The 26,554-nt window shown below is 40.4% G+C and overlaps 2 protein-coding genes across 4 annotated transcripts in view; one reads left to right on the forward strand and one right to left on the reverse strand.

The window, feature by feature from the left end:
• Window positions 1-375: 375 nt before the first annotated feature.
• Window positions 376-21,188, reverse strand: BPNT1 (3'(2'), 5'-bisphosphate nucleotidase 1). Of its 3 annotated transcripts, none has more exons than XM_049868300.1 (9): window positions 21,043-21,188; window positions 15,305-15,432; window positions 13,746-13,850; window positions 12,966-13,073; window positions 11,013-11,061; window positions 9,518-9,609; window positions 5,243-5,440; window positions 2,824-2,929; window positions 376-1,661 (listed from the first exon to the last, which is right to left on the reverse strand). In XM_049868300.1, the coding sequence occupies exons 2-9, from the start codon at window positions 15,422-15,424 to the stop codon at window positions 1,513-1,515; spliced, it is 927 nt and encodes a 308-aa protein (XP_049724257.1). In that variant the 5' UTR covers window positions 15,425-15,432; window positions 21,043-21,188; the 3' UTR covers window positions 376-1,512. The 3 variants fall into 3 exon arrangements, with proteins under 3 accessions (XP_049724257.1, XP_049724258.1, XP_049724256.1); XM_049868301.1 differs by having other exon boundaries at window positions 21,029-21,188; XM_049868299.1 differs by having other exon boundaries at window positions 377-1,661; window positions 21,033-21,188.
• Window positions 21,189-21,874: 686 nt separating this feature from the next.
• The window catches only part of IARS2 (isoleucyl-tRNA synthetase 2, mitochondrial), a 60,177-nt gene continuing 55,497 nt past the window's right edge, over window positions 21,875-26,554 (forward strand). Inside the window, exons 1-2 of the mRNA XM_049868616.1 lie at window positions 21,875-22,244; window positions 24,493-24,615. Of these exons, the coding sequence (XP_049724573.1) occupies window positions 21,978-22,244; window positions 24,493-24,615 (390 nt within the window). The 5' untranslated portion in view covers window positions 21,875-21,977. The remainder of the gene's footprint in view (window positions 22,245-24,492; window positions 24,616-26,554) is intronic.

Raw genomic sequence — 26,554 nt, forward strand, 5'->3', positions numbered from 1 at the left:
GGGATGTGACCTTAGTAACGGTGTTACAATTCCACCCGAATCCTCTTTAACATAAAATCACAATCACAAAATGGAGGACAACCACACAACACTGGGAATCATGGCTCAGCCAAAATTGATGCACACATTTTTGGGGGGACATAATTCAACTGATGACAGATAATATATGTTATAATCTCCCCTTGGAAGGAGTAAAGGCAGTTCCCTAACTTCCACAGTAAGGACAACCTTGTGAACTAGTATCACCATAAAGCTGGTTCCCAGGAGGTGGAGGTCAGCTACATCGTCTCTGCTTTCCCACTTCTCCGACATTTCCCTCTCTGTTTCTCTGCTGGGTTCGAGGATTCACTGCAACGGTCACACAGAATTCACAAGAACTCAGACGATGCTTACAACTCATGGTTACTTGGTTTATTAGGATAATAATGGAGAAGTCACAGGACTCAATTTGGGATGCATTCAAGGTCAATGTCAGGAAAGTCAGGATACAACTCAGAAAGAGGTATATGAACGAGGTCTGGGAAAGCTCCAGAAGAAGAGACTGCATCTCTCGCTTTGGCATTCAGGAAGCCTCAGATAAGCTGCCCAGAGGAACAAGTTTTTCTCAGGGTGACGCCAGCAGCTCTCCTCTCCTCTGGATCAGGACAGCTCTACCCTCTGGTTCAAGGCATTTTATAAGGCAGCTCATTTACTCCTTGCCAATTACAGGGCGGGCTCCTTAACTAATCCAGGTAAAGGTCAACTACAGGGTGGGGACCCCAGCAAATCCCTTAGGTGGATTGTAAGCTGACCAATACTTGCAAGCCACTTATGTGGAAAGCGAACTGACCAGTCCTTTGGCAGACAGATCATGGCCCAACCAACCATTTTGGGGGAGGTGCAAATCCAGGGCCAGAAAAGCCATATAATAGAAACCCATTGCACTAATGCCACCATAAGAATAAACTAATCCCCCCAAAGAGAATTTATAATTTTCAAATACTTAAAAAAAATAAAACTAGTGAATAACAAAGAGCTAGAATTAAATCATTTTTTATAAAGGAACTTTTGCCATGACTCCGTTTCATCAACATATGTAATGGCATTTTAGTGTATACACAACTGAAATCGGAAAGCTTTAAAAATTACTGTGGAAAACAAGAATAAGACCAGGTAATGACTTGTGATTCTGTGCCCTAAAGAAATCCGGTCTACACGATGGGAATGTTGACTAAGTAACTGACCTGGACTGTCAATTAGGACTAAATCTTTCATTTCTCCAAATAAAAGGAGGAAAAGAAATACAACATACTGACTTTATAAATTCTCCAAATCTGAAAACTGTTCTGGTTGATTAATTAATCAAGATAAATTCCTAGTTCTATTTTCTACTCCTAATAAATTTGCTGATCACCAATGAACAAAGAAAAGGTTTGTTCCATTCAGTTCATTTTAAAATTCCCTTCAGTTCATTTTACAGCGTATTAGTTTGTGAACCAAGTCCTTCTACTTGCTAAGTACCCGAGGCTGCCCTTAAGGAACAAGTGCGTTTTTAACAGATTCCGGAACTCGACTTGCGTAGTAGTCGTAATTCCTCAGGGTGGCCAGGACTCCTGCCGAGTTCATATGCTTCACTTCTTTGTTATAACGAAGGGCATTTCCATGGATATCCGTTAACTTGCCTACAGAAAACACATTCATACAACGTTAATGCCTCATTGGATCCTTACGTTTCTAGCTATTTTTAAGTGCCTTTTGCTTCCCTGTCCAAAGGTATCCAATTAATTCTGGGAAAAATAAAGAAGAAAAATAAGTGACCATGAAGATTAAAGTTTTAATTCACTTGAAATTTGAGTAAAAGCAATGTTTTAACTAAATGGAGGATAAATGATTTTTATTTTCCTCTCTGATTCATGTTAATTTCATTTAGCGTTTTTAATTTATATGTTTTGGAATCAATGCATTTTAGATGTGAACTTAATTGGTAAAGTTAACTAAATACTGGCATCAAATCACGAAATCTGTTTGCTCTCTTCTCCTGAGATGATTACTTTTCCAGCTGGTTATACTCCATCACCACAGGCCCATTTTCTAAAGTGTTTTCTTCATTCTGCCATTTAATATTAACGCTTTATTTGGTAAAGTTTAAGTGAAGAATGTTCATAAAATGTAACTGTATTATATTACAGTTTCATTTAGCATCCTAATAGAATGGACCATGATGAAGAAGAATTTAACTTCCTTATCACTCAATATGTTAATAAGGTATTGATAAAATAATAGGAGAAATGATAGACTAAAAATCAAGTGATCTGTTTATTATTTTTTTTTATCTAACGGAATTTAAAAAGTATTGCTTACTAAAACTACATATGAACTGCTGTCTATTGGAAATTGAAAAATAATCTTACTACATGTGTATATGTAATATACTCCAGTCAGATTCTTCCCAATTGTAACTGATTTATGCACCAGTACTGAGATATTCACCAGTATTGGCTTACAGGAGGATAAGTGAGGTGATGACAACAATGATGACTATTTTACTTTTCAAGGGGGAAAAAAAAAGCCTGAAAAACATTAATGCTGTAAGTCAATAAAGGTTAAATAATACTGACTGTATGTAGGTCAAAGTCCAAAAGAGAATCTATAACCAAAGAATCAATTTGCTGAAAATCTATTTTCTCATCTGTGAAATAAGGCAGGTGGACTGGATAGTCTCTAAGTTTCTTTCTAGATTTTGTATGCTAAGAGTTGAGGTCCAGTAACATAAGTGACATATTATATCTTGCCATAATACAACAACCGTACGGAAACTGTAATTCCCAAAGTAAAATGGACTACCTCCCACAGCATGTAAGATGACTTCCGGAGCACAAGTATCCCACTTCTTACATCCAGGACTTGCAAATACGTAAGCAGAGGCTTTGCCTTCAATCAGCTGAATAATCTGTGAAGTATACAAATAACAATTATTCCTCAACTATGAAATGATTGACGTAGAAATAGGAAAAACTGCTCATTTCTATCAAGTATATCTCATCAATATCTCTGTCAGAGTTAACTTAGGCTAAAGCCTTTAGCAGTTTTAAACAACACTTTTTAGGATCATGAGGGAATATACAGAGCAGAAACATCATAGTGATCTGAAGGAGATAAGACTTGTCAAATGACCTCCATGGGGGAGATCTGGACAGTCTCCATTTCCCAAGTTTTTATGTAAAATAAAGTTTTCATTTTACGCATGTTATTTTTCTTTCTTACTTGAAAAGGAATATATATTTATTGTAGAAAAATTAAATAATGCTTTTTAAACATCTAAAAAAATAACCATCATTATACAAAGGATAGAGAAATACCAGTGATAATTTACAAATTATAGTAAGTCCTAACAGTTGTGCAGGGCTGATTAGTTTAAAAAGTACTCTCAAAAGTCTTTGGATTCTGCTGTGTCTACTACCAAAATAGGACCTTTAAATAGCTATCTTAAAAATTCCTGTAATACTCATATAAAACTGAGTCACTGATAGCACTTGTACGACTCTAAATAGTAATTTGCTATCAAACCTTCATTAATCTGTTGGGTTTTTTTGTTAATATTGTAAATTTTTTTTTTTTTTAACTGTCATTGCCTTCAAATACTCATCAGAAGAGAACAGACTGAGAGAACGAGGAACACCTCAGTGAACACAGAAGTAACCAATTACTCATTTCAGTACTATTCTCAAACACCTTTAAACATTTAAACCATACTATAGGCTTCTTTTTCATTTAATAAACACTTGTCAAGTCTTATTATATGCCAAGAACTATGCCAGCGTATTTTTTGAGGGGAGAACTGTAGCCTTCATTAGATTCTCAAAGGGGTGGTCCTTCCAGTAAAATAGTTAAGAACCGCCCAACAAGGCCTTTGCACAGGAGAAAAGGCGGGATGTATGGGACACAGAATTTGCTCCTAAGGAGAATGGTGACCCTTGGGGATAAAAGAGATATAGGGCTTTGTGGTTACAAAAGTTGGGACACCTCTCACTATTTATATTTCTGTGAATACCAGGAATACATTTTCACTTTGAAACATTTAAGATTTTTTTCACAATACTGTTGTTTTTAACGTTCCCATTTCTCTCCCTGTTATCAGTATATGCCTTTAGAAAATCTAAAAATAGTTGAACATTGCTTCCTAAGGATAGGTGAGAAGAAATTAATTGCACTAAGTTCAATAAATATTTATTATTTGCTTCCCCCTGCCAGCACACAAGCGTGAAACCGCACATGTATCAGGAACTAGGTGCACTTCAGCATCACTGGAGTCTGAGGTGGGGGATGGCGGCAGATGAGGCTAGGGGCCCTGCTGGAGCCAGGTTACAGGGGCGTTTGCATTCCATGCTAATGGCCTTGGACTTTAAATGCTAAGTGCTGGGAGCTGTCTAAGGATTTAGAGCAGGAGAGTGACATATGGTAAGTTCTGCATTTTTAATTGCCCAAGTGGCACTGTGGAGACAGACTGGACAGGGAGACCACTCTGGAGGACTGTAATGGTCTGGGTAAGGGATGATGATGGTAGGTTTCAACTGGGGCACTGGCAGTAGAGATGGACAAGAGGAGACAGACTAGGGAAGTATTAAGAAGATATAAAGGTAGGGCCAGACTGATAAAAACGTGAAGAAGGAAGGAGTCTAGGGTGACTTTCAGGTGTCTGGCTGGAGCAATTAGGAAAATGGTAGGGTCGTTAACTAGACAGGAAGTAGGGAGAGGAACACATCTTGGGGAATGGGTAGAAAGAGGATGAGCCCAAACTGGACATGGTGACTTGGAGATACCTGAGGGATGCCATCGTGATGATATCCAGGGGACAATCAGATGAGAGGAGCTCAGGGCTAGGGATGTAGATCAAATTGTGTCCCACTTCACAATTTTCTCAGGAGGATGGAAGCCTGAATGAAAGAATGGGGCAAGTAGCTGGGAAGGAGGAGGCAAGCCCATCCTTAGGGTCTGTACAAGTAATCCAGAAGGGTCCATGGGAAAATTAGGGCTGGCAAGAGGCACAGGCTCTTATCCTAGTTACAAGTACTAACACTGAACTGTCTTATACAAAAAAGACTTGAACCATAAGAAAAAAAAAAATGTTGTTGAGATATGCTTTTAAGGACAAATTATAATCTTTAACCATTTCCCTTAAATTCTTACTTTCCATTTTAAAAAGATCGGTGTGCCATCCAATGATTGGATTTCATTTCAAAACAGACCGTGGCCTCTCTCCTACCTTATTTCCTGCTCCTCCCACTCGCAGCACGTTGTCAGGGTTCATGGCAGTAATACAGTCAGTAACCAGCTTGTTGCTATGGGATCGGGTAGTTGTGACAATGTGTTTCCCAGCAGGTGCTTCTTTCAGCTGAAACCCAAAGGCACCTAAACCTAAAACTCCCCAGATTGTCCTCCCCAGCACAGCATCTGGTCCTGCCTGTGTAAACGGATGAAACAACAAAGCTGGTAAGCATCTGGAGAGAAACATTCACCCTAGAGGGAATAGTTATATTAACACCATGATCATTTTGTAAATACAAACATGACCGTGTTTAACGTGCAAGGACAATATCATAAGAACTTTTCCTGAGAATCAATTGATCGGTCTCATTGTTGTTTTGGTTTCAAGGGTACTGAATGGAACTGTTGGTTTTTCCCTGGAGTTCTCAGGAAAGAACTGTTTCTCTCTGAATCTCCCAACGATCTTGTTGTTATATCTGAAAATAGCTGTTTTAAAGAGGCACGGAAGTCCCCGGGAAATGAAACACCATATGTTGGCTACTAGTTTTTATTATCCCAGGAATAATAAGGGTCATATTACCATGGGAAAAGGTAGTGGTGATAACATATTCTGCTGCCACAGAGACAGAGCAAATGAATAGGCCGATACTGAAGAGTTGCCATGGATAATGGGGTCAGGGTTAAGATTTTACTGACAAATCATGGTAAAATGACAATGGTAATACAATCTTAGCATCTGTATTTTCCTTTGAAGAGCTTAACAAATCTTCAAACGCGTTATTATAATTGAACACCTTCTATAGGAAAACATAATCTGTATGTAATGAAAAGTAAGATACATAAAATGATTAACACAGGTTTACCTAAAATGCCATTACGCTAACATCCAAACCAAAATCAAACTAGTTGCTTTTGAGTTATGCTGACATACCACCAAAAACCCACTGCTGTCAACTCGATTCTGACTCATAGTGACCCCATAGGACAGAGTAGAACTGCCCCATAGAGTTTTCAAGGAGCAGCTGGTGGATTCGAACTGCCAACCTTCTGGTTAGCAGCTGAGCTCCGAACCACTGCTATGTCTACCATAAAAAAACCCAAACCAAACCCAGTCCCATTGAGTCGATTCCGACTCATAACGACCCTATAGGACAGAGTGGAACTGCCCCGTAGAGTTTCCAAGGAGCGCCTGGCGGATTTGAACTGCCGACCCTTGGGTTAAGCAGCTGTAGCACTTAACCACTGCACCACCAGGGTTTCCGTATGTCTACCATAGTAGACATATATTTTACTGAATTCTTAGCACGTACCAGGCACCATGCTAACTGCTTCACACGTACTACCTCATTTAATCTCAAAACAGCCCAGTGAAATAGTTATTATCAGTCTTATTTTATAGATGACACAATTGAGACTTGGAAACAGTAAGTAACCTGACCAAGGACACTAGGAAGACCATAACCAAACTCAGGCTCATCTATGTTCAAGGCTGGTGTTCTTCATCACTGAACTATACTGCCTCAATTTACTTGTCATAAAGCCTTCAAACACATCATCTTGTTTGTCCTATAGCAGTACCCTGGGCGCTGTTATATGCTTATGTTGCAGGTTGGGATCCCCAGGAAGTAGACTCTTGAGACAGGAGGATGATTACCGAGGAGTGCGCTTGGGATCAACACCTGTGGGAAGGAGGGGAAGAAAGCAGGAATGGGTAGATGGGGAGGCTGAGCTGTGATGCAGGCCCAACAGACCCAGCCGACCACATGGGAACCTTGGAGCTAGAATGGCGCTTCGGACTTGTCCTAAATTGGGCTGAAGTACCAGGTCTTTATGCCCTGGTGACAGTCATTGGTCATGGACTGCCTTGGTAAGGGTGTGACCCTAGGCGAGACCACTCTTTACAGGTGAGGCAATCCCTGAAGAGGCTGACAGCTGAAGACCTGCGGAGAGCACTCCTTGCAAACAGGACAACAAAGGAACCCCAAGACAAGCACGGGCAGCAGTGACCCTCACTAGGTATTCCATGTTAGTTTGCTGTCTCTGCTCCCTCTTGACTCTGCACCACAGGAGAGGCTTAGAGTCTGAAAAGGACAGATGGGTGCTATGGTGGCTCTAAGTACTCGTTTGGCTTTAGCTTGATTGCTACCGAACCTAATTCCATGCTCCCAAGAAACCTATTTATCAATTCAGCTCCCCAGTTATTCTGATAAAGAGAGGGAAGCACAGAAAAGGGTAGATAGAAGTATTCTGGTCCCTAACCACTTATGTTCCCTCTGAAAATGATTATGCAGGCAGAGGACAGGAGCAGGGGATCTGGTGACCCGGTGAGGTAAATGCAATCCCGTGATGCAGCCAGCTGGCCTTCCTCTGGGCTCCTGATTGCTCAGTGTCTCTCACTGTCTGTCTTCAAAGGCTCCACGCCAACTCTCTGGGGATAATGAAGGCTGACATTCTCATCTTACTGATGAGTTCATTGAGATTCATAACAGTTAAGAAGCTAGCTCTGATCTAAAGATAGACACAGTCTCTTTGCATTATGCTGTGATGTTTTCTTTAAGCACCTACCAGAATCACTACATATTAGCACCAAGAGTAAAGTTTGAATTGTTGCAAGTCTTTTATTGGGCTCCAGAGAGGCAATGTTGAGCAATGGGTAAGAGCTTGAGCCTCGGTTTGAGTCCCAGCTCTGCCATGTACCAGCTGCGTGACCTTGGGCACGTTTCTTGCCTCAGTTTCCTCACCTTTAAAATGGGGATAGTGATTTCCTCATAGCGTTGCTGTAAGCAGTAAATGAGACAGTGCCTGTGAATCACTGGAGCCTGGCCACACACGTATGCTCTTGATAAATGTTAGCTGTTATGATGATGATTTAAAACCCAACCTTCAGCCTTGACCACCGCCAACAGAGCTATGCAACATTTCTACTTACTGCAACAAATTGTAAGGCACAAGCAAGAGAGAGGAAAAGGTGTATGGGAAGGAATGGTAGCAAAAGGACAGGTATGCAGGGGAGATGCACAACAGGAGAAAGTGAACTGGCGTACAGGCCGGGCAGCGCCTGCCGCCATGGGTGTCCCATGTGGCCTACCTCCTTCCTACCTACAAGCAGAGCCGAGACCCTAGCTATGTTTCTCACCTTGGCTTCATCCCTGTGTTCCCTTAACTTCTGCTTTTCATCGTTCTGTGGAAAATGAATACAAGTTTTCTAACCTCAGAAAGAAGGGATGAAAATTATTAATAACTCTTAAGCTCTTAGATCTTTTTTTGATGAAAGGTGCCATGCATTACAATGTTATTTATTAATTAAATGCCCTTGTTTTAAAGAACAGTATTAACTTACTTTAAAGTTTACACAATAACCACTGGCTCGTGTCTGGATACAACACTATATAAACCTTAAGGTCATATTAAAAGAATTAACAGATACTTAAGAAATTTAGTAAGAGAGACATTCTCAATAACATATAACTATTTCGGTAAATAATCCTAAGACGCACATAATTATAAATAAAAATGTATAATTATACAAATGGCAGGATAAACCAAATTCATCTTAGAAATAGAGATTAATCCTGCTCTTAAACCAGAAATACAGACGTTAACAGTCTCCACTCTGGTTTCTTGGTTTCCCCAAAGTTCTCTCAAGGTCTTGCTAATGGAAATACCTTAAGTATTTACCTCAACTATTTCCTTGAAAATTCATTTAATTTGACTTAATGGTATATTCCTGCTTCGAAATTATACTAGTGTCTTTCTTCCAAGGATCTAATTTCTTTGAAGTTTAACAGACAGTCAAAGCAGTTAAGAAGAGACAAAATAAGAGAAAATAGTGCAAGAGCATATTTAGTTCTCTTGTGAACGCTGACTACAATTTAGGCACTGTTACCTGGAAAGCAACATGGCTAGCATCTTTTCTTGGTCAAAATGATTAATTCCTTCAATGTGCTGTAAGAACCGCCTGTCAGTCAGGTGTCTTGATGTCCAAGCTAATCAAGAGCTGTATCAGTGCTTCCCAAACGTTTGCAATTGAATCATAAGGGGTACATTAAAATACATGTAAACACATACACACGCATACACATTCCTGGGACCACCTCCCCCAGAGGTTCTCTTTCATTAGATCTGGAGTATGACCTGGGAATCTGTATTTCAAAAAGCTCCCAGATGATTGTACATGCAATCCGGCTAGAAACCGCTTGATTCGGTATCAGGAGTCCTAAAACTCTATAATCACTTATCTATTGAAATATTTTTGTATCACTTATAGTATTACCTGATAGTTGTAATATGGCTGGTTAATAACTCCAGCTATGGCTTTTCCTTCATAAGCAATTCCAATAAGAACTGTTACGTTGTCAAGAAGACCTATAAAGAAGAAACGAATATTGACTGAAATCACTTTCTCATGCTGAACTCACTGATGGTCAATCATTCTTATGGCAAAAATGCACACATTATAATAGTGCTGGTCACTAAATTGAATTGATAGCCACGCTCTCATTAGAACAATTTGGAAGACAAGTCAGTCAGCCATAACTCCGTAGTCATTATCACTAGATCCCTAGGTGCTCCCTCTGCCACCTTCTAACTCACTCCTACCTGCTGGCTCACTCTCTAGACTTGCCTTTAAAGCAAGGTCTCTCAGAGCAAGGCCCACGGGCTACCAAGCCGCAGCCATTGTAATTTTCACAAATGCGGATTCTCGAGCTCCTTCCCTAAGCTCATGAACCAAGGTCTGTGTGTGGGGTCAAGGCCTGCACTTTAAACAAGATGTCTATGGGCTCTTATGCACATTAACGCTGTCTAAAAACCAAACCAAACCCACTGCTCTAGAGTCGATTCCGACTCATAGCAAGCAGATAGGACGCAGTAGAACTGCCCCATAGGGTTTCCATGGAGCAGCTAGTGGATTCAAGCTTCCAATCTCTTAACCACTGCACCACCAGGGCTCCAAGGCTGTCTAGAGCTTCCCTATTTCCCAAAGGATTTCAAAGACTTTTTTGGTACTCATTTTTTTATACACAATATGTAGTTGACTAACTTAAGATGGCACGTTATATTCAGGCACAGAGAAAGAAAGTGTTCCTTTTTTTTGTAGTAATTATGAGACATATTCTTTTCTTAAGCTATGAAACTGAGAAATAATATAAGAAAATTGGTGTGGCCTTCATTTCTAGCATAAAACTTTAAGCTTATGTTATGCTTCTAAAACCTAAAACTCTGGCTCTGAGCTTGGTCCTTCTTACTATTATGTTGTCAACTTTATTTCAATTTGCTGCTTTCTTGTTTTTCTCATCTTAGATAACTTCAGAAAAAAGCAATGTCACCCTGCATCAACAAAGCCCATCTTTAAAAGTGAGCCTGTGACCTGAGAAGTGGCTCACAGGTGAGGGAAGAGGTGGTCTAGCGAGTATGTAGGATGGACACGGGATGCAGGTAGTGACAGAGCAAGGGTGGTACAGCTGTGGTCTCCATCGTTTTCCACCCCAGTAAGCTGGGAGTTCAATACAGTCCTTTGGTTTAATATGTTAGTGATTCTCATTTGAGGGATATTAGTGATGTGGGCGTAACTGAAGGAGATGAATTTCCTCCCTCTCTGTCTTGACAACCACTGATGTATAAAAACAGCTAGCTAGGATAAGCACAAATAGAGCTTTAGGAAAGAGACGTAAAATATGGTACTGGCTTTCCATACAATCCATGAAACACCCAATGTTCACACATGAACAGCACACCCTACTGCTGTCAGATACAAACGCGAGGCAGACCTTCAGTGTACTCCTTGGTGCCGTCCAGAGGATCAACCCAGACCACAAGCTAAAGAACAAAGAGCAAATAACCGAATGAGAAAATGGAAATCTAAAAACAGAGTTAAGTATAGTAAATAAAATTACCCCCCCCTTTTTTTCCATTTTTGAAATTATACGATGGATGAAGTCGACATCACCAGTTTTGTGATGGTTAAAAAAAAAGCCCTTATTGTTTTGTAATCATTGACAAGGTCCATTGAAATTAGGGGAAGGTCTGATTTATGAATTTTAAATATGAGATGCTTAACTGATAAAAGTTTATTGTCACCTGAGCTCTGGGCACACACTGACTCTGGATGGTGGTGCGGGAACACTGCCAGGGAGGCTCCAAGATGTTTTGAACAATGTGTGGATGTCAGTTTTTTTATATACACGTGATGATTCTGTTTTGTTGTTGTTTTAATAGTAACAGTCTGATTTTCTCACGGATATATAGCTCATACAGGCCAAAGGAAAATGAATGGTCCTAAAATTGGCAGTAGATTAAAAAAGAAATCCCTACTGCTTAGGATTTTTAACTTGACTGAGGACTTGTGGCCATTAACCACACTAATCATAATGCTTGATGTGAAGAAGGTGTCTTTCTAATGGAAGACACGGTATGTTATTTTCTTCATATTCTCCATACCACATAACATACTGCCTTACTCATAGTAAGTGCTCAGTGAATGTGTGTTAGATGAATTAAAATTAGGGAAGTATGGTGGTTATCTGGAATCCTATATTTAACTTAAGCAACTGTAAAAAATAAATGGGATGATTTTATAACTTCATCTCTTTCCAGCTCCAGTCACCAATCAAATGCATTATTGCCAAATCTAATAAATAAGAAATTAGATTCTCTTCCTGAAAGCATTTTTAGTAGAGGTTTCAGAGTCAAGAGAAAAAGAAAAGGATGAGAAATTGAACTCTAAACCAATAGACCAGACATTCCATACGGTTGCCTGATACTTCTATGCTGGTGCTGAAAGATTTCAAGTTCCTGGATTGTCCCTATTTTTTTTTTAATAATATTGTGTTTTCAGTGAGAGTTTATATAGCAAATTTGGTTCCCATTTAACAATTTCTACACAAATTATCCAGTGATACTGGTTACTTTTTTCACAATGTGTCAACATTCTTATTAATTCCATTCTGGTTGCCGCATGAGTTTGTTTTTGTTTTCCCTTCTAAATTTTATTTATTTTGTTATTGCTGAGACTATACAGCAAAACACAAACCAGTTCAACAGTTTCTACATGTACCATTTAGTGACAGCAATTACAACCTTTGAGCTTTGCAACCATTCTCACCCTCCTGTTCTGAGTTGTTCCTCCTTCATTAACATAAACTCACTGCCCCCTAGGGTATCTATCTAATCTTTTGAGTTGCTGTTGTCAATTTGATCCTATGTAGTCAATTTGATCCTATGTAGATAGTTCTTGAAACAGCACAATGCTCAAGGCAGACCTTTTTTTACTAGTTAAACTAAACTATTGTTTGGTCTTAAGATGACTTCAGGGGATATTTTTGGTTTAAGGTTTAAAGGTTATTTTAGGGCAACAGTGCTAGGGGTTCATCCAGCCTCCAAGGCTCCAGAAAGTATACAGTACATGAGAATTTGCGCTTCTGTTTTATTTTCTCCCCTTTTTGATTCGGATTTTTGATCAAAATGTTCAGTACTTGTAGCCAGGTGCCACCTAGTTCTTCTGGTCTCATGGCAAAGGAGGCAGTTGTTCATGGAGGCAATTAGCCACACATTCCATATCCTCCTATTCCTGACTCTCCTTCTTCCTCTGTTGCTCCAAGTGAATAGATGGCTTGTCCCTATCTTATAACTACTAACTTTCCATCATCATAGGCAAATATCACCTCCTTTACAAAGGCATAAAACAAAGTTAAAAGAGAGTTAAGCACAAATATGGACCGTACATCTTCCTCTTTAATAGCACTGTATTGTGATGGGCAGGGTTGCTTCAGTATCTCCTCCCACTGACCATCTTCAATGAGCTCTTGGTCCACATCTTCGGAAGGCAGATCCTAAAGCAGAGATAATACTAGTGATGACACTGAAGCTAAACACGAGTATACACACAGTTCATCTCGGTAACAGAAGCAATGCAGCGTCACAGTTTTCACTAGTCCTTTTCCATTTATCATTTATTTTTAGAGCTTCCAAAGTAAACCTAAAAAAATTGTCAAAAAGAACCATGTATGATTCATCAGAGTTAACTACAGACTGTCCCAACTTCATTATCCTGAACAGTAGCTGTGACATCAGATAATTCCACCCTCTCACATACATGAAATGTTGATTCCTTTAGTCTCAAAGTGTTATAGTCTTTGGATAAGCATGCAAGTATGCCTCAGGGAAACAAACCACCACCAAACTCAATTTATCCCCAAGTTCTAAAACTCTGCTCATCTTACAGTTTTAATGCTGAATATTATATGAGTAGAAATCGACTCGAGGGCACTGGGTTTTATTCTAATAATAGCCACATCTTTTATGGCTAAGAATTGAGACATATGGTCTAGAAATGGACTAAAATACTTAAATCAGGTATTTCCTGTAAATCCAAAGAATAAGAGAGTTAATTTTCCACGTTAAAATGTCAGCTGTTATGCTTGAACTCGGAAGTCATTCAAGTGTCATTATAAATCCATAAGGTAAACAAGAATTTAAACATCTTACAGCCCTGACACTCTTACCTCTTCCCCTATGATTGTTAGCTTGGGGAATTTCCGTGCCAGTGAAGAGCAGATGCTCATTTGTGCCAATCGGTCAGCTTTGGTCTGCAGGTCTGTTGCACAGGTCTGCAACAAAGAATGAAAATTTTAGCAGAACGAATGTAAAATAAGGAGCCCTGGTGGCGTAGTGGTTAAGTGCTACGGCTGCTAACCGAAAGGTCGGCAGTTCGAACCCACCAGGTGCTCCTTGGAAAGTCTACAGGGCAGTTCTACACTGTCCTATAGGGTTGCTATGAGTAGGAATCAACTCGACAGCAGTGGGTTTCCTGTAAAGATTACAGCCTACAAAACCCTATGGGGCAGTTCTACTCTGTCCTATAGGGTCACTATGAGTCAGAACTGACTCCATGGCACAGAACAACAATGTAAAACGGGCTGTTGTCAACCTGATTCTTAATGTATGAGCGTCTTTATCACTTAAATGACGCTGCTAGTTTTTAGATTCACGGAACTTAACACCAAATGAGTCAACTAGTTTCTCAGCTTTGTTTTTTTCAAAGGATTAATAGTGCTTATAGCTTGGAAAGGAGCTTTTAAATTATTTAGAACATTTTCTCTCCAAGTTCAGATATTCCTTTTACAAGATCTCTAAATATTAACCTTTTGCTTAAACAGGCTAAGCGATAGGAAAGTCATAACTTTTCAAGGCAGCCAAAGTTAAATACTGTACCTTTAGGTATCCAAAGGGTAATCCTATACAGATTCTTGTGTAGCTACCGTGATGTCTACTCATTAATCCGAATTCTAATAACTCAAGGGGTTCTCAGGACAATTCATCAGTGCATAGAAATCGCTTCTATTTTTTAAATCTAAAAAATATGAGAATGAACTGCAGTAACACTTAATATATAGCACACCTATGGTGCTCTCATTCAGTGTCGGACAGTTGTACTCAATCTTTTCTTCCTTAGGATATGTATTCCCGCTCTTTCTACCAACATGGTATCAGACTTCCTCATTCTGGATACCTTGTGTAACAAATCTGATTCAGCTCCCATCCCTTTTAAAAAAGTACTAGAAGTGCCCGACCAGTACAGAGGGCAGTGGGAGAATTACTTTTTTTTCTACTTGGACATGTATTTCTATTATTCCTTAGTTATAAGATACAAAATTATGTATCTAATATAATCACAACAGAAAATCAATCCAAACAAAATAAGTGAAACTAAGAAAAAGATCTGGAAGGACGTGATTCAAATTGCTGGCAGTGATGGCAGGATGGATGACTTTTGTTTACTTCTTGCTATTTTTCTCCATTTCCCATTTTTTATAATAGAAAAAATTTATAGAAAACTCAGTAAGACTAGGAGTCTTCTGAAAGTAGTTGTATTACATTGTCGGTTTACTACTGAGCATGTAGGAAGTCTTGAGTCATTGGAACTAAGGGTCTTGCAGTTTCTATAACGAAGCCATCGGGAGCTCTACAACAGCCATCTTTAACTGTTAGTCTGCCTATTACATCTTTTAGCCAAACTTACAGAACATAAATAAAGGGTATGAAATGAGATGAGGCTCAGTACCTTCTCCACAATGCCTAGGTCTCCTTCGGCAATAACACGTCTGACAATCATTCCTGCCTTTTGAGCAATAGAATATGCTGAAGCTACCAACCGCATCAACACAGTGTGACTGGAAGCCATGATAAGCCCTAAAAGGAAGTTGAGAGAAGTGTTTCATTATCTTCAAAGCCAACTACTGGTTATATTTACTTGAATTCAATTCAACACATTTATTGAGTGCTTTCTTGGGATTTCCCCCATTAACTGAGTAGGTTCGTTATAAATATTTACCAAAGGGGGCCTGGGAAAAACTCCAATTTTCATCTATAGCTCTCTCAATAAAATCCTATAGTATGCTTTCTCTTTGCAGATGGGACATTTTGAGGCATGGCAAAACCCGCCCAGGCTGCTAAGCATTTGAAAAAAAAATGTTTTTGTGTGTGATATGTGATGTGCAAAAGCTATGGAAGGTGCTTCAGGGGCTAAAAATATAAGATATAACATCTTCTCTAGAGGAACTACTATTCCTGTGGATTGGGACTAAAATAATGTGACCAAATGTTTATAACACAAAACTGGTGCCAAGAGTGCTATGAATAGCATAAGGACATGTATGTATGTGTAGGTGCAGGGGGGTGGGGTAATTAAAGAGAAGACGGATTGTATATGGTTTTGACTGTTTCTGTAATATCAATAGTCCTTTAGAGACTGAATAGAATTTAATCAGCTAATTATATCTCCCATCCTCTTCAATAGCCAAATAACGAGAAAAAGCAACACAGTAACTGTAGTGAAGACCAATCACCTGGGAGAGTAATGAGTGTCAGAGAAGTCACTGGCTCCAATGAAGTAAATGAAACAGTCTTTAGGATTAGGATCACGTACATGTCTCTTTGAAAACGCAAATTCAAATCCTGCAATTTCAGCGACTGTTCTGAATGCTGGGATTACCACCCAGATTCGCCTTGAGGACTGAGGGCTTGTTCCTCCAGCTGCTGGGAGTGCTGCCCACTGATAGCCCTTAGCTGTCACCCTTTTTTGGGAACTTATCTGCTGAAAAGAGTCAACAGGGTGAGTTTAAAGGCCACTCCTCACCCAACTGGGCTGTGGCCCCAACTCTGAAGGGCCATCCTGGCCTCTAAGCGCTCAGCATGGTCAGCAAAGAACTTAGTTAAGACTGCATCCCAACCCACCTGCTCTCTCTGCCCATTCCTGCTTCCTTCCCTTCCCTCCCCCAAGTGATGATCTCATAAACAGTCCCTGATAAACCTCTTGCTATGACAAAAAACTCTCCCACCTCTAAATCAAATTAATATTTCAGTGCAATAAAGGAACACAATACAGTTGCAAAGACATCAGAAACCTCGATGCAGCAGTAGGCCCCATTGCAGCATTTGTTCCTGACTGAGTATTTGATTTGATGTGCCTCCTTACATCCTTTTTCCATCACCCACAATCTATTCAGAGGAATTATGAACAAAATTGAGACATAAAGAGGTAAAGTGTTTGAACCCCTTCAGAAGAAGACAGAGGGGAAACTGATGTAAGGTAATGAATATCATACTGGAATTAAGATGAAAATAAAACACATTTCTATTTATTTGAATTGTTTCTCTTATTACACTTATAACCAGGCTAGATTCATTTTCTTGGCAAACCAAGTGTTAAATGTGGAATAAACTCGTTACGATTATTACTAATTCAGCAACACCTCAAATAGAAATCAGGAGAAATAATTTAGCAAATGCTTTGGTGGCCTTATATCCATATATCCAGTCATACGTCTGATTTATTCTGCACTGGAAAAGTTGTCTTCAGGCAACTAACTGGTACTACCCAGATGTCTTCACCACAGAGGATATTTTAATATGCGTTGGTATGTTCATCCAGTCCCCGTGTTATAAAACTCCATTTGTGAAAGGCAGATCATTTTCCCTCCCTGTATGGTGCTATTACAACTTTTCACACGTATCATTTACCTTTGAGCCTGTTAAACAATCATCTGAGCCTTGTCAACTTCAGATGTGAACTAAACCACTTTCCCTTATGTTTGCCAAGTCCACAGTTATTTTCTTCCAAAGAAATAACTTGCTGTTTTTTTTCTTTTTCCTATCTTTGTCACAAAATGTATACTACAGTTATGAACCACCATTTAAAAGCTAACACAGACTTCACAAGAAATAAGAATGGAAGAAAATGAAGTTAGATATAAAACTGATGATTTATAAACAGATTGCACAAATCACTTTTAGTTGGCAAATAAAAAAATGTTTCTATCATTTTCTCTGAAGTTACTTCTCTGGTTCAAAATGAATTAGTAATGAAATAAACGCATTTTTAGTTCTGGGTATACAGAAATTGGCTAATCATATCATCAAAACACAGAATCTGTAGAAGAGGTTCCTATCAGCCCGCTTTTTAATTGTGCCCCTTCCTGGACCCCAAATGAGAATGACCTTTTGTTGTAGTGGATACAGAGCCAGCTGCAGGCAAAGCGTTAACTTCCTCACAGCAGTTCAAATTATACCCACTGTACTTCCTCCTCTACAGGTTTTACACCGTCTGGGTCCTAAAACACTACCTTTCGTGAACATGTCTTCCTGAAAACTGACTCAGAAGGTGCATAGTGGTTATGAGCACGGGCACTGGAGCCAGCTGCCTGTGTTCAAATGCCGGCTCTGGCACACGCTAGCTGGGAGATCTCGGGAACGCCACTTAAACTCTCCTGCCTCAGTTTGTAAAAAGAAGCTAACAATAGTACCTACAGCATCGGAGTGTTGAGATTATTAAAAGAGCTAACACTTATAAAGCACTTACAACAATACCTGACACAAAGTAAGCACTAAATATTACTGCTTCACCATTATCAGGATGATGATTGTCCTTATAACTGGCTGTCCTGCACGGTCATTAGGGCGGGGTTAAGGGCAAAAAAAAATCTCTACAGCTTCTGCAGCAGGACTTTGACTCTGGTGATATGATAACTAATATGACTGTTAATCCCAGCACAGATTCTTTTTCATAAGATTCTGGCCTTGAGGTTTACAGTAGATATGAACAAAGGTTAGAGAACACTTAGAGCAATCAACCTGACATCTCAGCCATTTCAGAAATATTTACAACTATCAATAGGGCTAGTTCAGAAAGGCAAAGAACAGCAGGACCCAAGTTCCAGTTTCTTTTCATAGACTGGGATAGGTATTCTGAATTTAATAAGAAGGTGGTGAGCATATAAGGAGGAGTGTATAAAAACCAATGGTGGGCTCTCAATCAAAATATTAATATCATTTATCTTTGGAAACTGACCAAATGATACTAAAGTTCGAGGTCATCTGGAAAAATTAAAATGTAAGCACAACAGAGAAAATTCTGAAAAAGAGCAATGAACAGATACCCCTCTTGACAGTTATGAAAATATGATATAAAACTATAGTAATTAAACAGTTTAGCAATGGGGCAGAAATAGGGACAAATTAATGGAATCAAATACGTTCTAGAAACAGATCCAAACAAACTGTGTTGCTGTTGCTGTGTTGCCTTGAGTTGTTTCGGACTCAGAGTAACCCTATAGGACAGAGTAGAACTGCCCACAGGGTTTCCCAGGCTGGAATCTTTATGGGGGTAGATTGCCAGGTCTTTCCTCCCATAAAGGGGCTGACGGGTTCGACCTTTTGGTTAACAGTCAAGTGCTGAACTGTTGTACCACCAGGACTCTATTTAAACCATGGGAAAAAGCCAATTGTACATAAATGGTGCTGGGACAATCACTAACCATTAAAAACATGTTGGATTCCTTTTGCATACTTTATATCAGTATATATTCCAGATGAGTGCGTGATTATAAAAAATTTCTGCACAGCCGAAATACTATCAATAAAGTAAAAACATAACTAACAAAATGAGAAAAAGATTTTTTATCACATGTGAGACAAAGGAGCTAATTTCTGTTCTGTGAAGAGCTCTTAAATATGAATATGTAAAAGATGAACAGTCCAATACAAAAATGAGCAAAGGATATGAACAGAGAAGTTCCAGAAAAACAAAAGCAATGGCCAGTAGATTTATGAAATGCTCAACTTCACTAATGCTGAAAGAAATGCACATTAAAAAAACAAATGTTCATTTCTAAGACTAGCACAGATACAAAAAGATTTTCCTGTTGTTTTTTGATTGTGAAAGAACATGTCCCTACACACTGTTAGTAGAATGTAAAATGGTGAAACCTCTTAGGAAGGTAATATGAAAACTTTATTAAAAGCAAAACACATATCTTTTGAACCAGCAATTATATTTCCAGAAAATCCTAAATAAATCCACAGGCCTACGAATATGTATGTATGAGAATGCTTGCTGCAAGAATAGCAGAAAACTGAAAACAAGCTTAATGTCCGCCAGTAGGGGACTGATTAAGTAATGGAAGGTACGTTCACAAATGGAGTACTATGCAGCTATGAAAAAGGATATAGATTTATATATGCTGATATAGAAAGATCTCCAAGGTAAACCAAGTAAAAAAAGAAACCTTAGGTGTTTACATTTGTGGGGAACAAAAGGATATACATACAGATATTTGCATGTGGATAGAAAATATCAGGAAGAACATACAAGCAATTATTAACACTGACAACTTCTGTGTAGTAGGATGAAGGAAGAAGGAAAATACATAATTTTAAATTTATTATCATATTTCCCTTTGCATTGTTCGAATAGTTTACCATATGAATCTACTAATTTTATGATTAAAATGAGCAGTTTAAAATAGAGGATGTGAATAACACACAAACCAATGACGAAGAACAGAATCTTGGCCTGAGGGAAGGATAATCTCTCTTCCTCACAGCGCTGTTTCTGTGTTCTTGATAAGAGGCACACAGCTAAGAACTTACAAAATCTGAGCAAAACTCTTATCATCCTGGCTAAATTACCTAATAAAACGACAAGATTTCGTATAACTGAAAATGTGCATCAGAGATGTTGTCTTTCAAATTGTGCTCTAGGGGTTCCCTAAGGTTTTTCTTAAAAGTGTGGAAACCGTTCTACTTTCCTGGGGCATATCTCCACACAGAAACGAAGACAGAGTTATCGTAACTAGTACCCAGATGGCAAAGACTTGAACGGATGGTAATCAAATTTTGGAGACCACGAGTTGTTTTTCCTTTAATATTAGTTTAATTCCCTCAATTTGCCAAAGGCACTCGACCTTGCCCCTGCTAAATATGATCACACTCATTACAACAAATAGTTCCTTTCCTATTTCTTGTAATGATTTTTATCAACGATACTATAATTTAAACTGGTAAGAGCGTACCTTAAAATTAATCATTCTGTTAGTGTGCCACACACATCTATTTAAAAAGAAAAAAGTAAGAAAAGCATTCACTACTTCAATGAAATATAATTTCTGGCGTTTGACAGTCTCTACATCTGGGTACACTATGGCACACAACAACAAATCAACATAATGCCTAGGTTTGCTTTGTTATTCCTACAATAAATTAGCCATAAAAAGACCCTGAAGTACCAAAATGAGAGCAGAGATACACGACTAAAATCCTGACAGTCAGCATTTGGAGTGCCCCGAAATTGGGATATCCGGAGAGGCAATCTGATTCACTTAAACTTTTTAAAATATATATATATTCCTTGAATCTCCTCATATCTATGAAAGGGGTGAGGTTAGGAGACCAATAAACTACCCAGATTTGCCCAAGGCGCTGGCCCTGAATGGCAGGGGGAAAAACTTACTTACGGTGACAAACCTGGATCAAAGAGAGACGAAGGAGCCTTCAGGTAACAACAGAAAAGGCGTTATCAAGCGGCGAGTCCCTGGTCGCGTCCCGCACCGCGCTGCCTCGGTATCTGCCGGTCATTCCGGGATGGAGGCAAACCTATCGCAGCTACTGAGCATGCGGACAAGTCGGCGCAAGCGCAGAACTGCTACCTCGCCCCCGCCCCTCCAGGCTCCCGACCCGCCGGAAACCCCACTCCTTCGTGCTTTCTCCAGGTTCTACCCGAAGCTCCTGTCGCTTTTTAGTCCAAGTCACTAAGTGTCTCTGTTTTTATAAAATTCACTCCGGTTGTAGGTGTATTCCAGCCCACTTTATACAGCTCGCTCTTTTAGATGTTCATTGGATTAGTGATATCGCCAGGCGGCGACTCCTTAACCTCTGACCGCTAGGCGTCCGTGGATGGCCTTCAGGAGGTGCAAGGTGCCTCTGCTCCCCCTAACCCCGTAGTAAACAGAACAAGCTTATGCAGAATTGTGTTAATGGTGCTCCCCTTTGAATTTTTATTGCACTGCTGAAGGTTAAGAAAAAAATCGTTTGTTTAGGAATTAAACACATGTGTAAGGACCATTCTTTTTGTGTCTGGTGTTTGTGTCTGTGTGCGCAGACAGCAGACAGTTAGTGAGAAGGGCACAAGGAAAAGGCAACAATTTAATTTTTCAGTAGTAAGTTTTTTTTTTTTAAGAAGTAAGGCACCGTGATTAGAAAATAAGCCCCGCCCCCGGAGGCGGTTGGCAGCACGCCGGGCGGCTCCGCCCCAGCCGCCACCGGAAGCTCGGGCTCCGCCCCTTCCGCCCTGCGCGCGCGTGCGCACTGCGGCACGGCGCGCGGAGGCTCTCTGGGGTCCCAGCTCCTCGAGCTGCCAGAGCCGCGGGCTCCGTGCTGGCTGGGAGACCGGGAGCCCTGCCATGCGTTGGGGGCTGCGCCCTCTCGGGCCGGGGGCGGCGGCCCTGGCCGCGGCCCGGACTCTCTGGGGCCCGTCCTGCCCTCCCCGTCGCCTGGGATGGCGAGGAACGACGGGGAGGCTTCTGGTGCGCTCAGTCACCGGAGCCAGTAATCGGCTGCCAAACCCAAACAGCGGCAAATACCGGGACACGGTGTTGCTGCCGCAGACCAGCTTCCCCATGAAGCTTCTGGGCCGCCAGCAGCCCGACACGGAGCTGGAGATCCAGCAGGTTCGGGCCCCACTTGGCGCGCTGGGGGCGGTGGCAGGGAGCGGGACCTTGGAGGGGAGGCCCCACTCGGGTTCGCCCCGGGAGCCACGTCCGTGCGACCCAAACCCGGGAGGGTGGGCGGCGCGGTGGGACCGGCACAGGCTTCAGGTCCCTTGAGTCGGTGTTTTGACCAGACCTGTAGAGCTCCTGAGCTTCCCACAGGTTCATTTTGCTGAAAACACAAGTGAGGAAATTTCCAGTTGAGTCCTCAGTGGTCGCAGGTTCGGGAGCGGGATGTTAAGGGGAAATGAGCAGTGCTCAGAATCAGCTTGTACCGAATATATCCCATTTCTAGCCTAGGCAAAAAAAGTCCAATTTAGAGACTTTTCCAGTAGCTTATAAAACTTGGGTTAACATGTACACATACAAATAAAAATGCCAGTGGAAGGAATGATGGAAAGTCGAAGTCCGCCTTTGTTGAGTTAGTAAGTACTTAGTTGGAATTGTGACTGTTTGATGGCTAGTAAGCGTATTTTCTCTGAGTCTCTGTCCTAGTCTGTGCTTCTGTCTCTCCTATTAGACTGAACTTGCCAAGGTCAGAGCTTCGTTTGTTAGTTTATATAATTTTAGAGTCTTTAAAAGTAGCTGATATTTGGTTGTGGTATGTTCGGCTTACATATTCTTGTAACAGTTACTGTAGTTCAAGACTCATAAACCTGCTTTGGCCATCTAATTTTTTAAGCACTGTTTTATCCAGTGGAAACCCTGGTTAAGAGCTTTGGCTACTAACCAAGAGGTCAGCAGTTCATATTCAACAGACCTCCTTGGAAAGCCTATGGGGCAGTTCTGCTCTTTCCTATAGGGTTGCTATGGGTCAGAATCGACTGGTTGGCAACAAGTTTTGGTTTTTTTATCCACTACCTTCTGTATGCCAGGAACTGTGATCATTTTAAATGTTTTCTTATTTAATTTTTGTGCTAGTTCTGTGAGTTGGATATTATTGACCTATTTTTTTTCAGATGAGGACACAGGCCCATAAGGGCAAAATGACTTGGCCGAGGTCACACAGTGGATGAGGGGAGGGGAGTGGGACTGCAGTGAGTGTTGCTCCAGATTTAGGGAGTAGTCGAGGCCAGAGGATAACAAGAATGAGGTAGGAGTCTATGGGGGATCTGTAGGTCCTTCAGCATGGCTGGACAGAGTGGAGGATATTAGAGTATTTTGAAACTGCTCAAGAATATAGTAGTAAGACCTACAATATGCAGATGACACAACCTTGCTTGCAAAACATGAAAATGACTTGCAGCACTTGCTGATGAAGGTCAAAGACTACAGCCTCCAGTATGGATTACACCTGAACGTGAAAAAATGAAAACCTTCATAACAGGATGGGTAAACAAATCACAATAAATGGCGAAGATATTGAAGTTGTCAAGGATTTCCTTCTATTTGGATCAACAATGTCCATGGATGCAGCAGTCAAAAAACAGAACAATGTATTGCACTGAGCACATCTGCTGCAAAAGACCCCTCTAAATTTTTAAAAAAGCAGATGTCACTTTGATGACTAAGGTGCCCCTGACCTAAGCCATCATCTTTTCAGCCATCTCATATGCATGCAAATGCTGGACAATGAAAAAGGAAGACAGAAGAATTGAAGCATTCAAATTATAATGTTGACGAAGAATATTGACTATACAATGGACTGCCAGGGAACGAATAAGTCTTAGAAGAAATATAACCAGAATGCTCCTTTGAAGGGAGAGTGGTGAGACTTTGGCTCACTGACTTTGGACACATCATCAGGAAAGACCCATTGTTAGAAAAGGACATCATCTTTGGTGAAGTAGAGGGTCAGTGAAAATGAGGGAAATCCTCAATGAGATTAATTGACCTTAATAGCCACAACAAAAGATGCAAATATAGCAAGATCTTGAAAATGTCACAAAACTGGGCAATGTTTCTTTCTGTTACACAAATGATCACCATAAGTTGGAGTCACCTTGATAACAATGACAACAAAAAACCTTGTAAAGTTCTATATACCACATAAAAAGTTTGGACTTTATTCTGAAGGTAATGGTGGAAACTACTGAAATGTTTTAAGAGGAGAGTGCTCAGATGTGCATGTTAGAAACCTCACCACCTGTTATTTTAGAGTTGAATAGATTGGAATGGGATAAAAAAATAAGCAAATGCAGACTTATGTATGATGATGTTCATGAGTATGTATGTGATATTCAGACTTTATTTTGTTCCTTTTAAACAGAAGTGTGGATTTTCAGAACTTTATTCATGGCAAAGAGAAAGAAAAGTGAAGACAGAATTTTGTCTTCATGATGGACCTCCGTATGCAAATGGCGATGCTCATGTGGGGCATGCTTTAAATAAGGTAATTATAATTTTTAGTCTGGTTGTAAGACCTGAGGGAAAGCCTCTACTAAAGTATTCACTACATAAAAGTGTATCCTAGTTATATGAAGCTGGGTAAGTTTACATTGGTACCTAGCACTGAAGTCTTAATAGAAATAGAAAGCAAGGAATAGCTTTAATGGTTCGGTGAAAAATAACATCACTGATAATTGCTTTGAGATTATTATTACTTTACATTGGTAAATCTCATTTCATTCAATCATAATTATTGAGCTATGTATCGGATGTTTTTCTCGGTTTTGGGTATAGCAGTGAACATAAGAAAGCAAAATCCTGCCATTATGCCTTAGTGGCAGAAGGTTTATCAACAACGTGACTAAGTAAAATATATAGGATGTTAGATAGTGATAAGTAAACCCTTTGATTCCAACTCATAGTGACCCTGTATGACAGGGTAGAACTGTCTCATAGGGTTTCCAAAACTGTAAATCTTTATGGAAGCCAAATGCCACGTCATTCTCCCACAGCGTGGCTGGTGGGTTTGAACTGCCAACCTTTCAGTCAGCATATGAGCACACTAACCACTGCGCCATCACCACAGGGCTCCTTAGTGATAAATGCTGTGGAGGAAAATAAACCCAGGAAGGGGAATAGGGTGGGTCAGTTGGGGAAACTGCAATTTTAATAACTTGGTCTAGGAAGGCCTCCCTCGCTGAAAAGAGGACAGTTGTGTAAAGTCCCCCAGAAAGCAAGGAGGTGAGCCATGGGGATATTTGGAGTAAGAATAGCAAGCGCGAAGAGTTTGCTTGTTGTGTTTGAACAGCAGTGAGAAAGTCAGTGTGGCTGGTCTGAAGTCAGTGAGAGGGAGAGTATTAGATGAGGCTGGAGAGGAGCAGGAGCCAGATCTCCTAGTCCATTTGAAGTGTAATGGGGAGCCGTTGGAGGGTTTTGAGCAAAGACATTCATCATCTGACTTATGTTTCTGTAGGATCAGTGTTGCCTGCTATGTTGGCAGCAGACTGTGGAGGTGGAGAGAGTACGGAAATGGAGACCAGTACGGGGACAATTGTAGTAATTCAGGAGAGAGATGACAGTGACCTGGACCTCAGTTGGTGTGAGAAATGGTCATACTCCGGGTATAGCTTAAAGGCAAGGCTGACAGTATTTGCTGATGGATTGCATGTGGGGTGTAAAAGAAAGAGTCAAGGATAATTCCCGGGATTTTGTTCTGAGTACTTGGAAGGACAGAGTAGCCATTACCTGAGATGGGAAGATTGTGGGAGGATCAGGTTTGGCAAGGAAAATCACCTGAGCATGTTGACTTTGAGACGTGATTGGACATTCCGATGGAGATAGTGAGCGGTGAGGGGACAAGCAAACACTGGCCTGTAAATTGGGAGATTAGCGTGTAGTGCTGCCCACTGTTGGTTGGTTGGCTTGTGAGGGGTGACTGCTAGGTTGGTTTTCAACAGGGAATGAATTTTGAGCAAGAAATTTGAGTTCTCCTTTAAGAGAACTCACTTGATTTTCCTAAGAGCCCTATAGGCTTTCTTTGCTTTCTGCCAGGAAGGGTAAGGGTGATTGCAGGGGACTTGGTGATTCTGTTGAGGGAATAGTAGTCAGAGGGTCTCCTTTCCAAGATAAAAATGTGTTTCTGTTACAGGCTATATTTATCATTTCATCTTCCTTTACTAATACAGGTTTCCCCTGTTATCCCAAAGTAGAGCGATCCTGTCAAACCTTCTGTAAGCCGAAATGGAGCTAAGTGAAGGAGCAGTTACCATTAATTCATATGGGAAAAATTTTCAAGCCTTTCCAGACTCAAAAAATAACCTACCAGATCGTACATACCAAATAGCCCATAAAACCCTTACAAGCTCCCTTAGGCTTTTCTGATACCTTAGGACACGCCTTGCTAACAGATGCACGAAATAAATGGAGATAAAACACAGCTGCTC

The sequence above is a fragment of the Elephas maximus genome, chromosome 24 (genome assembly GCF_024166365.1).
Source record: "Elephas maximus indicus isolate mEleMax1 chromosome 24, mEleMax1 primary haplotype, whole genome shotgun sequence".
Lineage (NCBI taxonomy): Eukaryota > Metazoa > Chordata > Mammalia > Proboscidea > Elephantidae > Elephas > Elephas maximus.